Source organism: Lampris incognitus, chromosome 11 (genome assembly GCF_029633865.1).
Source record: "Lampris incognitus isolate fLamInc1 chromosome 11, fLamInc1.hap2, whole genome shotgun sequence".
NCBI classification, from domain to species: domain Eukaryota; kingdom Metazoa; phylum Chordata; class Actinopteri; order Lampriformes; family Lampridae; genus Lampris; species Lampris incognitus.
In genome coordinates, this window is record NC_079221.1 from 41,754,327 (window position 1) to 41,767,618 (window position 13,292).

At 46.9% G+C, this 13,292-nt stretch overlaps 1 protein-coding gene across 1 annotated transcript in view; it reads left to right on the plus strand.

Moving 5' to 3' along the window:
* rab3gap1 (RAB3 GTPase activating protein subunit 1) overlaps positions 1–12,765 on the plus strand; it is a 72,286-nt gene extending 59,521 nt beyond the window's left edge. Inside the window, exons 22-24 of the mRNA XM_056289403.1 lie at positions 77–192; positions 7,442–7,544; positions 11,251–12,765. Of these exons, the coding sequence (XP_056145378.1) occupies positions 77–192; positions 7,442–7,544; positions 11,251–11,499 (468 nt within the window). The 3' untranslated portion in view covers positions 11,500–12,765. The remainder of the gene's footprint in view (positions 1–76; positions 193–7,441; positions 7,545–11,250) is intronic.
* The last annotated feature ends 527 nt before the right edge of the window (positions 12,766–13,292 follow it).

The following is a 13,292-nucleotide window of genomic DNA, read 5'->3' on the forward strand; positions in this document are numbered from 1 at the left end:
GGACTCGAGGCAGATATCACATGCTGTCATCAGCCCCTTTCCTGACAGTGTCTGTGTACCCTTCCTCCATTGACAGGATATCATTAACCAGCTGATGGCTGTGGAGACGATCATCGCCCGCGCCCGCTCACTTAAAGCTAAATTTGGTATTGGCAAGGGCGAGAGGGCAGAGGATACAGAAGACCTTGAGAAGTAAGTTACATTCCCACGAACTTGCTCCTCCCCTTCAAATAAGGATTTTTTTTCCATACCTTTAGAGTTTAGATAATACATGAGTAGACCCCATAGGGTTGGATTTGTGTAAAAGAAGTGCAGTGTTTGACACTGACTCTGTCATACCGAGCAAATCCTTATTCCTCTGTCACTGGAACCTGATCCAATCTCAATATGAACCATACGGATGGATGGACTTTCAACTCTGTCATCTATTTCAGATTTGCAAATACCATCGATTTTAGCCAATATTTACTACCACTATGAATATAAGCTAAACTTTTCATGATCACCTCTCTCTCCTTCTCTCCCTCAGTCATAACACATCTGCTGTCTCCTGCAGTGAATTATGGTCATTGACCGTTATGTGATACTGAACTGTGTTGAATATCTTGCTTCTTTTTTTTTTAAATACATTTATTTCTAGTTTTTCCCCTTATCCCAGCCGATTAACCCAATGGCATATGGCCGGAACTCTTGTCGAATAACTCCCCTGGCTCACGTTTCCATAGGAAGGAGATAATCGTAACACCAGCTTCCTTCAAACTCGTGTCGGCTGCTCTCGCTATTTTACACGCTGAAGCCTCGCATGGATTGCATCACCTTCAGGTCGCGGAGGAGGCGTAGGGAGAATGCTTTAGGTTGCTTAGCTGCAGGCGCCCGGATGGGCCAGAGGGGTCGCTGGAGAACAACGAGTCCCCAAACACTACACCGATCTACAGCCACTATCCCTCGGGTAAGGGTGGCCTAATGAATGCCTTACCCCGTGGACACTCTGGCTGTGACCGGTTATGGCGAGTCTGGGATGCGAACCTCCCAGCCACATGACGAGCGGACTGCAAGAACGGCGGTTTATTCCGCTCGGCCGTCAGAGCAGCGGGGGGGGGATGATATCTCGCTTTTACTACGAAAATGTCCAGCAAGCTAGACGCTACAAGTCGTATTGCTGCGCTCCACAGACAATAGCATGCACTGCGTGTCATTTTCCTTCTGATCAGAAGAAATCAAACGCTAACTGAGTTTCAGTGTTTCTAATAGTTGAACCGCTCTCGATCAATTTGGGGTTTTTTTTTAAAAACATCGAAACTATTTGTTGAAATGTCAAACATTTGACTGATATTTCGGTTATTCACTCAGCAGTAGCAGCAGGGAAACTTTGGGCCAACATGCTGTATCCATCTCTCCCAGCCTCGCCTCCACCCTGCTCCTCCCCTCCCTCTGATCCTCGTCTGCCTCCTCTCATGTTTACCTTCCCCAACATCTTGCTCTCTCTTTATTAATATCACCAGGCTGCCTTCGTTTCATCAGCGGTGCTCCTCCAGGGCAACGGCGAGGAGGCGCTAATAAATGTTGGGCAAACAGCCACAGTGTGAGAAGTCGTTTGAATAGACCGAGGTGGGGTGGATGGGGGGGGGGCAGTTATAGTGCCCTTTCTGCCACCTACGTCCTCTGGATGTAGCCAGCACACTTTTTATTAAAGTTCCACGCAGCGCAATGCTTTCTCCCACAGCCACACAGCTTGTGTCAGCCCTTTAATAACAGAGAGCTGTCGGGCAATATACGCATGCATCCGTATGTCTTCCTGTGAGCCCAAACAGTACCAGTGTTAGTCTGATGGCTGTTGGCGTCTTTTTTTGCTTTTTTTTTTGAAAAAATTTTTGAAGAAAAAACGGGGGAAAAAATCCCAAGTTTTCTAAAATTTGAAGTGTTTCCCAGGAAATATACCTCAAGGGGATCTAGAAGATTCTGTAACAATGTTCACTGAAACCTGCCTCTGAAACCAGTTAAGGTAAAATTCTTGGGGGCGTCCAGGTAGCGTAGCGGTCTATTCCGTTGCCTACCAACACGGGGATCGCCGGTTCGAATCCCCGTGTTACCTCCGGCTTGGTTGGACATCCCTACCGACACAGTTGGCCGTGTCTGGGGGTGGGAAGCCGAGTGTGGGTACGTGTCCTGGTCGCCGCACTAGCGCCTCCTCTGGTCGGTCGGGGCACCTGTTCAGGTGGGAGGGGGAACTGGGAGGAAAAGCGTGATCCTCCCATGTGCTGGTGACTCTACGTGTATTGGAGGAGGCATGTGGTAGTCTGCAGCCCTCCCCGGATTGGCAGAGGGGGTGGAGCAGCGACCGGGACGGCTCGGAAAATGGGGTAATTGGCAAAGTACAATCAAGGAGAAAAAGGGGGGGGGTCCAAAAAAAAAGAAGATAAAATTCTTTGCAGCAACGTAGCCTGCTCTTTTTTAATGTTAACAAGAGTTACGGCTGTTGCTGTGCACCTGTTCAGATGAACATGAAGTAACTGAATAGTTCGATGCATATGTAGGAAGAACGGCACAGCTGTGCAGTTGCAGGACAGAAGGTTCTGGTGCTCTACTGCACTGTCATGGAGACGGGAAGGTTTTATCAGGGGAGACCCATATTGTTGATAAGGCTCAGGACACACACACACACACACACACACACACACACACAGGGTTGGCCTCATTAAGAGGACACCCAGGGCTGGCCCTGGAGCAGCAGCTTCCTCTTTCCCCTCTAGACAACACCTGCCCCAGCTAAGGTGCACTGTCAGAGAGGGAGAGGCACTATTTCCCAATCAAATTCCCTGTGATTTAACAAACTTAAAACAACTTCAAAACTTTTATGAGCCAAATTGGTCAAAAATGGTAAATACTTTATGAAATCATTAAAATCTGTTTTCTGTGTATTTTAAGAGTTAAATAAAAAGAAACACCATGAGTGTCTGGGTAGCATGGCGGTCTATTCCGTTGCCTACCAACACGGGGAATTGCTGGATCGAATCCCCGCGTTACCTCTGGCTTGGTCGGGTGTCCCTACAGACAGATTTGGCCCTGTCTGCGGGTGGGAAGCTCAATGTGGGTATGTGTCCTGGTCGCTGCACTAAAGCCTCCTCTAGTCAGTTGGGATGCCTGCTCAGGGGGCAGGGGGAATGGGGGGAATAGCATGATCCTCCCAAGCGCTACGTCCCCCTGGCGAAACTCCTCACTGTCAGGTGAAAAGAAGTGGCTGGCGACTCCACATGTATCGGTGGAGGCATGTGGTAGTCTGCAGCGCTCCCCGGCTCGGCAGAGGGGGTGGCTCGGAAGAGTGGGATAATTGGCCGGATACAATAGGGGAGAAAGGGGGGGGGGATCCAAAAAAGAAAAACACCAAATGAAAACAGCAGTGAATAAGGATAAAATAATTTAACATGCTGAATTTCCTGTTTAAACTCCAAGGACTGGTCTGCAAACCATTCATTTATGATCCACATTGAATATTGTAATGCGCAGTCAACCTCACACCTTAAAAACCCCGCTAAGAAATGGTTCTCAGATTATATTGTTCAAACCGATACACTGGAGTAAAGAGACCGAATCAGAGCAAATTTAAATGGATGAGGCCCTTAAACTGCCGACGGCTTCTCTGTTTGAGAGTTTTGAGTAGGTCCTTCAAAAATGCTCAGCAATTTCTTTACCTGAAGCAGCTCGAATTTCCCTTTTCACCTTGATTGATGCGAATAATTTCATCTTGATTTCAACTGCCCGAAAAACAGATTCCCATAACATGCATAATTGCATAATTAGGATGAATGTCTATATATTTAAGTATGTACATAAACATCAGAATAGGGTACAAAGGTTTATTGCATTTGGAAGGAGCAGGCAGAGCAGGAAGATGTTTGCCGAATCCAAAAATTCATTTTCTGTATAATCACGTTCTTGGCCCTGTACCGCATAGAAAAAGGCGAAGTTACAAAAGTAAAATTTACTTGAATGTTATCTCATCGTACTGGAGTCCTGTTTGCTCAGCTTCCTCATCCCCTCCCAAGGAATATACGATGCTATCGAGTGATGGCTGCTATTTGATTTGTGGGTTAAGGCCATGCAACTGCGTGCTTAAATCATGAAAGGGCAATATGTTGTTGCATTACGAGCGTAAAGATTTATCTGCAGATATTGCGGTAAATCCCAAGTTGTGCATTTGGTGTAAAAATTTGCGGCGAGGGTGCAAAGATTTATAGCTAGTTAAAATTTCACAACCATACAGTTTTTACCGAGCCATAAAGGGCAGACGTGATTTGTGGAAATGCTTCTCCTCAAGTGTTGGGTAGTTTGATAGTGTACAGGTAAAAAAAAGTGTCTCACCTGACTGACTGAGGTTACCATGACTATGTTACTGTTGCCCCTTTGCCTTGAAAAAAAATATTAGAAGTGGAGTAAGGTGGGCAGGAAAGCGTATATAACAGAAAACAAGCGCGGGCTATGCCGGTGTAATTGATCCAATTCGTGGCCCCCTTTGGCCTCGTTGAAATTAGTCACTTGAAGGGAAATTGGGAAAGAGGATCCTTTTAAAGATTTAAAGAAATCTGTGTGGTTGGAGTTGCCCACAGTGCACTAATGGGTTTTTATTTTTCTCCGAAGCAAAATCATTTGCCCCCAGACACCCCCACAGATCTCATGTTCACTCTCGTAGCTCCGCCGCCTGTGTGTTTTAGACTGGCATTTACTCTGAATGATGATGCCTGTTCGGAAGATAAATGAAAACGCATATACTCTAGTGGAAACAAGCATGATGCTCAACAGCTTCACTGTATGAAAGCTTAACTGTTTCAGGCCTGTATGTTTTTCAGCGCTTTCTCGCAGTTTATGCAATGAAAGGAGTGCACTTGTTTGTAGAATGGTTGGAAATGCCATTTACCCCATATGTTGAATGGGGCAGATGAATAAAATATTGAACCACAGAGGTTTACGAGTTGCAATCAGGAAAAAGAGATTCTTAAAGTGTCTTGTTATGATCATTTATAGGCAGCCATGAATGGCTGACAGCATTTGCCAGTAGAACATTTTCTGTTCTGCTATGAAATGACCGCTGCAGTCCTGTTAAGTGTGCCAGTACCAGGACATGCACATGACTGATGGAGAATATCTTCTGTTATTTCCCCCCTCCCCCCCCTTTCTGCCCAATTGTATCCGGCCAATTACCCTACTCTTCTGAGCTGTCCCTGGTCGCTGCTACACCCCCGCTTCCGATCCGGGGAGGTCTGCAGACTACCACATGCCTCCCAAGATACATGTGGAGTCGCCAGCCACTTCTTTTCACCTGACAGTGAGGAGTTTTGCCAGGGGGACATAGTGCATGGGAGGATCACGCTATTCTATTCCCCCCAGTCCCCCCCCCCGAACAGGCACCCCGACTGACCAGAGGGGCACTAGTGCAGCGACCAGGACACATACCCACATCCAACTTCCCACCCACAGACATGGCTAACTGTGTCTGTAAGGACGCCCGACCAAGCCGGAGGTAACACGGGGATTCGATCCGGCGATCCCCGTGTTGGTAGGCAATGGAATAGACTACTATGCCAGCCGGACGCCCCTTTTCTGTTACTTCTTAATAGACCATTATAAATAAAGACTAAAGCAAGGGGAAGAAAAGTCACAAGACACTAATGCAAAGGATTGCTACACTCTCAAAACAAGAGATTTGCTGCTGTTCTTCTAGCTGCAGCCAGTTAAAAATCCCAAAACCAAGACACGGACACGTTTTACTTTGAACAAACTTGTTTTTTTCTTTAATCAACTCATTATTTTGACAGACGAAAAGTGTCGGCGTACACCTTTCCCCAGTGTTACGCACCAGCAAGCATTTGTTAGGCCGTGAACGCCATCACAGACTGATGCACGGTGGATTGGATAGAGAGTCTGGAACGCCACTATGATTGCAACGCTAGCTTGTCACTTGTTACCATACCATGACAACTCCAGCAAAACCATCACCCCAGCGTGAAAGGTGGATGTGATCGAGATTTTTCATTTATTTTAAATGAAGTTTGTCAGAAGGGTCATTTACCAAAAATAAATTACCATACAGGGTTTCTCGCTAAAGGAATTAAAAAAAAAAGTTCTTTGAAGAGCCACAAAAAAGAGAGCTTTTCAAAGAGGAACGGTCATATTTATTAAGAGGCTCTTCAGGGAACCTTCTGGGGTTTCTCTGTGTTCACAATTCAAAGAACCTGAAATGGTACCTAAAAGTTCATTGACTTTAGAGTGTAGCATTCAAATTAGATACCCTCCTGACAGCAGTCACAAGAGAAACTACAAAAATACATCAACAGTGTCTAGCTTATAAGATTTTAAGTTGTGAAATCTTGTCAGGAGAAACAATTCTCTCATATAAGTGAAATATAAGATGTGCCTGTGAAGTCGGTGTGAAAACACAGAACATGATCTGGCATAAAGATGCCGTATTGCCTAACGGCTCCATGAGTGTTGCTTCATGTGTGCTAATAGATTTACATGGAATTATTTTAGAACCAAGGAAAAGTTTGATTTTTTTTTTTTTTTTTGGCGGAGAAGACCTCGTGAATACTACTGTTGGGTTGCAGAGTGAAAAATGCACGTTTTGTCAGTTCTGTTGCCTTTTTACCCTGTAATTTCCTCAACTGCTGCATCAGGTAGTTTACTTTCATAGCTGCATGGCTGCAGGAATTAACAGGCATTGCTGAACAATAGAGTCCATATATAGTATTCCTACATTTGCCGGCCTGTATGTAGAGCCGAACAGGAGCGAGCAACATTCATAAAAAAAAAAAGACCAAAAAAAAGCTAGTGTTCTAAAGAATGAAAATAACTTTTTAATTGTGTGAGTGCAGTTTTTGGCACCCAAAAAAGTCAAGTATTGGCAGCCTCTGAAAATGGTTCTCAGGTCTGGTACCCTGAAATGGGCTAACCGTATAGAAAAAAAGGGATGGAGTTGATGGGTTTTTTTTTTCCCTTATATGGCATGTTTTGTTTTTCTTAACGCGGTGCTCATTGAATTTTAATGGAGATTCCTGTTTTACTACTTCCCCTCCGTTATTTGCCGATGTTATGTGTGTGTGTGTTTTCCTGGTAGAACTGATTTAGATGATGCTATGTTTGTCTGACCTATTCCACCTTTCATCCCCCATTTCCTCTCGCCCCTCCAATTGCCTCCACTCGTCTTTTCCATTGTGTCGTTGACTCTTCCTTTCCTGATTTCACCCATCTATCTCCTTTTGTTTTCAAACCTTACTCGTTCTCCCTCCACTCCTCCTGTCTTCTGCCTCTTCTCTTTACACATCACTTATGTCCATTTCAACCTCCTTTCTCCTTTTGTCTCTTCATTTTCTCTTCTGTCTTTTTCTTCTCTCTCTCTCGCTCGCTCTCTGTCTCTCTCTCTCTCGCTCTCTCACCCTCTCTGTCCCAGGTTCGTCAGCTCCTTGCTGGAGGAACCGGAGGTAGCAGTGATAGGGGCTGGCCGCGGGCCGGCTGGCACCATCATCCACAAGCTGTTTGTCAGCGCTCAGAGGGTAAGGCGACCTCTCCATCACCCACACCCTCCCCCCCGCTAGTGTTACCACCCTGAGCACGTATGTACCAGCGCCTCCACTGTCTCTTTGCCGCCTCGCCACCCTCGCCTCGCCACAGGGGAGTACACTTAAACGCTGCATCGCGGGATGTCGCGTCAGGCATGGGCTCACCTGCTGTCCGCCAAACAGCCGAGGCAGAACGCTCACTGTTCCCGCTGACTGATCACCCAGCCCTGAAGGGTTCTTGCATGCCTACACACACACACACACACACACACACACACACACACACACACCAGTGGGTAAACCTGCATACATGCAGACATGGCAGGTGTAACAACAGTGCTGGATTGTCAGCCACAGGGGAGCAGCCATATTTGCCCTGCACAACAAGCTGCACCAAAAAAAAAAAAAAATACCCCCATCATGAAGTTTGTCAGTCATCCAACATAATGAGCCCTTATGAACTCTAAACAGCGGTAAAATGCGAGCTTTATTTCACCATGGCAGTTTCGGTGCCGTGTCACCAGCAGCCGCGCCGCCATTTCGTAGGGGTCTCTTTCTTAGAACATCAAGGTGTGAAAACCTCGCTGAGTCTACCTTGAAACTTTTCCACCGAGCGTGACTTCAGTATGGAGGCTGCGTTCACAAAACACCAGCGAAGCTGTTTTCTGCCGTTTTCTGTTGTGATCAGCAGAAGTGGGGCAAAGCCAGGGGTGGGCGTGTTTCATTTTGCACGGGCCGAGATGACAGAAGGGAAAACATGCACACACATACTCGCGCACGCACCTGGCACTAGTGGACAATCTTGCCCGCATGTCTTATTGGTTATGCAAATCAGCCTGCCTTGCACCGTTTACCCTCTGTATCGCGCTAAAAGCGTTTTGCCCCCATCCGATTTGGTTACACATGCGTGTGCTTCGCTAGAGTGGAACGCGGGCTGGTCCTCGCTGCGTTTGAAGTGTACTGGAGTGTCTCGTTTAATTGGAGTTAAACTTGGGAGTTAAACACGATAAAACACTTGGCCCAGAGACAAAACTTTATCAACTGGTTAATTTCCTTGCTTCAGATTCTGCTGATGATAACGGCTTGTGAAAACACGAAAGTGGAATGAATGCTTGGCTCGACACCCTCGGCGCCCCCTAAGTGTGTGTGTGTGTGTGTGTGTGTGTGTTAAGAACGATGGTAGGAGGGGCGTCCGGGTAGCGTGGCAGTCTATTCCGTTGTCTACCAACACGGGGCTCGCCGGTTCGAATCCCTGTATTGTCTCCGGCTTGATCGGGCGTCCCTACAGACACAATTGGCCGTGTCTGTGGGTGAGGAGCCGGATGTGGGTATGTGTCCTGGTCGCTGCACTAGCGCCTCCTCTGGTCGGTCGGGTTGCCTGTTCAGGGGGGGGGGGGCCACTGGGCACTGGAGGGAATAGCGTGATCCTCCCGTGCACTACCTCCCCCCGGTGAAACCCCTCACCGTCAGGTGAAAAGAAGTGGCTGGCAACTCCACATGTATCGGAGGAGGCATGTGGTAGTCCGCAGCCCTCCCCGGATCAGCAGAGGGGGTGGAGCAGCGACCGGGACTGCTCGGAAGAGAGGGGTAATTGGACGGATACAATTGGGGAGACAAAGGGGGACAAATCCAAAAGAAAAAAAGAACAATGGCATGAGAGAAGTTGGAACTGCACATTTGCACATCTTCCTTCCTCCTGCTCCTCCTCCTCCTTTCTCCTTTTTTTTTCCAAGACCTCTGAGTGTTAAATTATAGGCTGTGCTCTGCCGAGCTCTAAATAGAAAGCTAGCAATTATCTCCAGCATATGGAAATCAGGTGAAATCAGCACATTGAATGGGGTGGGTTTCTCAGGAAAGACAGATGGACAGAAAAAAAGAGACATGTGTCCTTTGACCGGAGCTGTGAAGCCGACTAAGAGGGCGGACTTGCAATTTTTAACCCTGCTTGATTTTTCATCCTGAAACCGGCTGTCGCTCTTTGCTCTCTGGCATGGGTTCCTTGTGTGCACATGCATGGACTGCGTTAAGGAAATGGCACCGTGCGTGAAGTGGAACAGGTCTTTGTGCGTGCTTCCTAATTGCCAACTTGTGTGGGGGGTTCTTTTTGTTTGTTTGTTTGTTTGTTTGTTTGTTTTTTTGCATTGTCTCCATCCTGTTGTGTTTTGTTGTTTTTTGTGTTTCTCTCCTAACGCTGCTTGCCTATCACCCATGTCAAGCTGGCTGACTTCACCAGTGACGAGGTAACCAGTAGTTGACTAGCCCCCCCTCCCCCCCCCCCACACACACACACACACCCCCGCCAGTAACCACGCCACATTTACCCCCTGTACTCCAGTCTGTCGGTACAACCTCCATACTATACAGTCAGTCACACTCCCCCAATGATATACAAACGTGTGTTATAGATGTCGAGATGCCTGCATGCAGAACTATATCAACATTATAACCTCCTTCCTCACCCCCCTCACAACTCCCAGCATCCTTCTTGTCACTCCCATGACCTAGATACAAACATTCCCAAGCAAACACACTCAAAAGCTGTGAGTGCAGACAGTTTGAACACACCTGCATCGTCATTTCTATTCTGGTGAAGCCTGGAAGACATACCCCCCCCCCACCACCACCACCACCACCAAGAGAATACAAGAACACATTCCTAAAGCGACACCACTTTGGGCAGCCTTATTCTGCCATTGACCTTTATTTTGTAACCTTAACCTCACGACCCACACAAACGCACCTTGTCTCAACCACAGAACCTCCCCAAGCTAATGCTCTTGCTTCCTTTTTTTGTGCGGCCGCTTTCTCCGGCGTCTCCCCTCTCCTCTCTGGTTCGAGCGCAGGGCTTTCTGGTTGACGTGGAGGTTTGTACAGCGGAGTGTTAACATGGCGTAGTTTTAGTGCACTGCTTTCAGTACTGGATTTAGAGATAGCCGCTGGGCTGCGTACTCCTCTGGTTCTTGGCACTAGACGGGGATTGTTCTGCTTTACGGGTTAATGGGCCCCTTTCCAAGCCAAATGCCCCCATTGATTCACAAACACAGAATTACATTCAATGGAACTCCCCAAATCTATTAAAGGCTGTTTCCCCTCATCTTACGATGACATTTAAAGGAAAACGCGAGGAGTCGTTTGTTAATTTGCAATCAGTCCACCTAATTCCTGTAATTCGTTCCTCCTCAGTAAAAATAGATGGAGCCATTTGCTTTCCTACCCCTCTGTCGAAGTCCAGCCAGGCAGCTCTTACTAGTGCCAGCTCTCATCTGTGTCAAACAAGTACTTCACACACCCCAGAATCTGCAGAGAGTGAGATGTATATTGATAGTACACTACGTCTTGGTTGTCACCCTGTCTTTTTCAGTTACACTCATAGTGACGTACAGCAAACTCAGGGCATATATATACACCCAGTGTACAAACACAAACATCTTCCTTGTCTTGAGTTGCACCTATTTTTTTTAACAGTCAGTGTCGGAGTTGTCTGAAAACGTCCTCTTTAACTCATCTCCTACCATCCATCTATGTGTCCCACCCCCCCAATATAGCTGAAGTAGTAATAAAAAGCGAAGCGGCTACAGCGTTGTAGCTTGCCTGGATTTACCCAAGTCTCATTTCATTGAAAATGTAGGCGGTCTCAATAATTTTGCCCACTCATTTGTGCAAAGCCCCAGTGTAACCCAAAATCCCCTCCACCCCGCAGGCCGCCCTGCTGGCACCGCTGGATGAAGATTTGGGACGTGTGGGCGGAGCCGAGGACAGAAAACCGATGGGAGGAGGCATCAACCTGCCGGATTTCCCCCCTCCAGCGGGGCGGGAGATCCTGCTGCGCACTTGCGTCCCGCGGCCCGCGCCGTACTCCAAGGCCTTGCCCCAACGACTCTTCTGTGTGCTGATGAGGGAGGAGTTCCGCCTGGCCGGGGCATTTTCCTCAGACACCTCCTTTTTCTGAGACCCTCGATCCACACACACACACACACACACTCACACACACGCACACATCCCCTCCTCCCTCCTCCTCTGAGCTTGAAGGTGGGAATGGCTGAATGTGGGTATGGGTGGTTAGGTGGCCGCCAGCCACGTGAGCAGCAGCAGTGGAGTTTATCCGTTGTAGGTGGAGCCATGGCTCTTCCACAGTCGGAAGCTGTGAACGACTCGGTTGTTGTTATGTCGTTTTGACTGAGAAATCTCCACCACGCAACAGCCTCGACCCACCTCAAGGTTGGCACTTGCCGGAAAGAGAAAAAAGACCAGAGACTATATGATAAATTGTGTTTTGTTTTGTTTTTTAATCTCGTTTCTGAGGATGAGAAAAAGATTTAGTGGGTGTCATCATCCATCTGCAGCAGCGTTGTCAGGACCCGAGCGTTTGACATTTACTTGCATCTAAACTTTTCACACATCTCACAGAAAATGTCTTTCCTTTTCTAGTTTACCTGTGTATATTTCCTATGTCAAAACGACTTGTCTTGTAACTTAATTTCGGCCCTTTCGTTGATCTCTTTGTATTCGCAGGGTAGACAGCGATCATTTCAGTACTGGCCAACACTTCATATACCCGATGAAATTGTACCCTTTTTCTGTTGTTCTGCTTTAAAATTCCTGCACTTTAAAACCCGGGAAATATGAAACCGTGAGAAATAACCATGGCTTAATGAAGAACATACAACTGGAGTCCATCACCAGAGTGATATTAACATGTCATAATGCCATTTAGCGAATTCCCGTGCCAACCCATTATGTCGTAAGTGGGCTTTGCGGATGCCCTGTTGTCGCTTGAGTGATGGCATTTGTTCGCTTGTTTCTTCCGGTGTTTGATCGGCTCACGTACTCATGCTCACCACACTTATGCAGTCTTAAGTAACCAAAACTAGCAAGCATTTTGCACAGGGGTGCTTGTTGATGAATAAATACAATCACCAAATCTGTCCCGGTCCACAGAAATGTTTAGATTCCTAGTCAAAAGTGCAATTACATACTCAGTATTGTAAAAATGTAGCCTTACTATAGCAGCAGTAAACCAGTGTCACTGAAATTGTGCTTTCTATGAGATGTAATTTTTTTCAAGTGCTATTAATTGCTAATTGAGTCAGTCATTGCAGGCATTTTTGTCTTTGTTTGACTAAGGGATGGGTGTGATCTATGGAATTGGCTTCAGTCTGTATATGTTAAATGTCGGTCCTAAATGTCTTTGTTTAGTATGGTTACATGGGTAATAATAAACATTTGAATTCAACTTCTGTCTTTAGTCATTCACAATGAAAATATAGTCCACCTGTGTGCAGCTTACTCCACTCTTATACATCACCTTGTGTTCCTCCCTCTTCTTGAAATACATATTCACCACAGCCATTTCCATCCTTTTTGCAAAATCCACCACCATCTGTCCTGCCACATTTCTCTCCTTGACACCATACCTACCCATCACCTCTGTTCCCTTCACCAACATGCCCATTGACGTCCGCTCCAATCACCACTCTCTTCTCCTTGGGTACACGCTCCACCATTTCACCCAACTCTCTCCAGAATTATTCTTTCTCTCCCATCTCGCACCCAACTTGCAGGGCATATGCGCTGACAACATTCATCATCACACCATCAACTTCCAGCTTTATACTCATATCACTCTGTCCAACACCTCCAACACACTCTTGACATACTCTTCCTTCAGGATTACCCCTACCTCATTTCTTCCCCCATCCACACCATGGTAGAAGAGTTTGAACCCACCTCCGATGCTCCTGG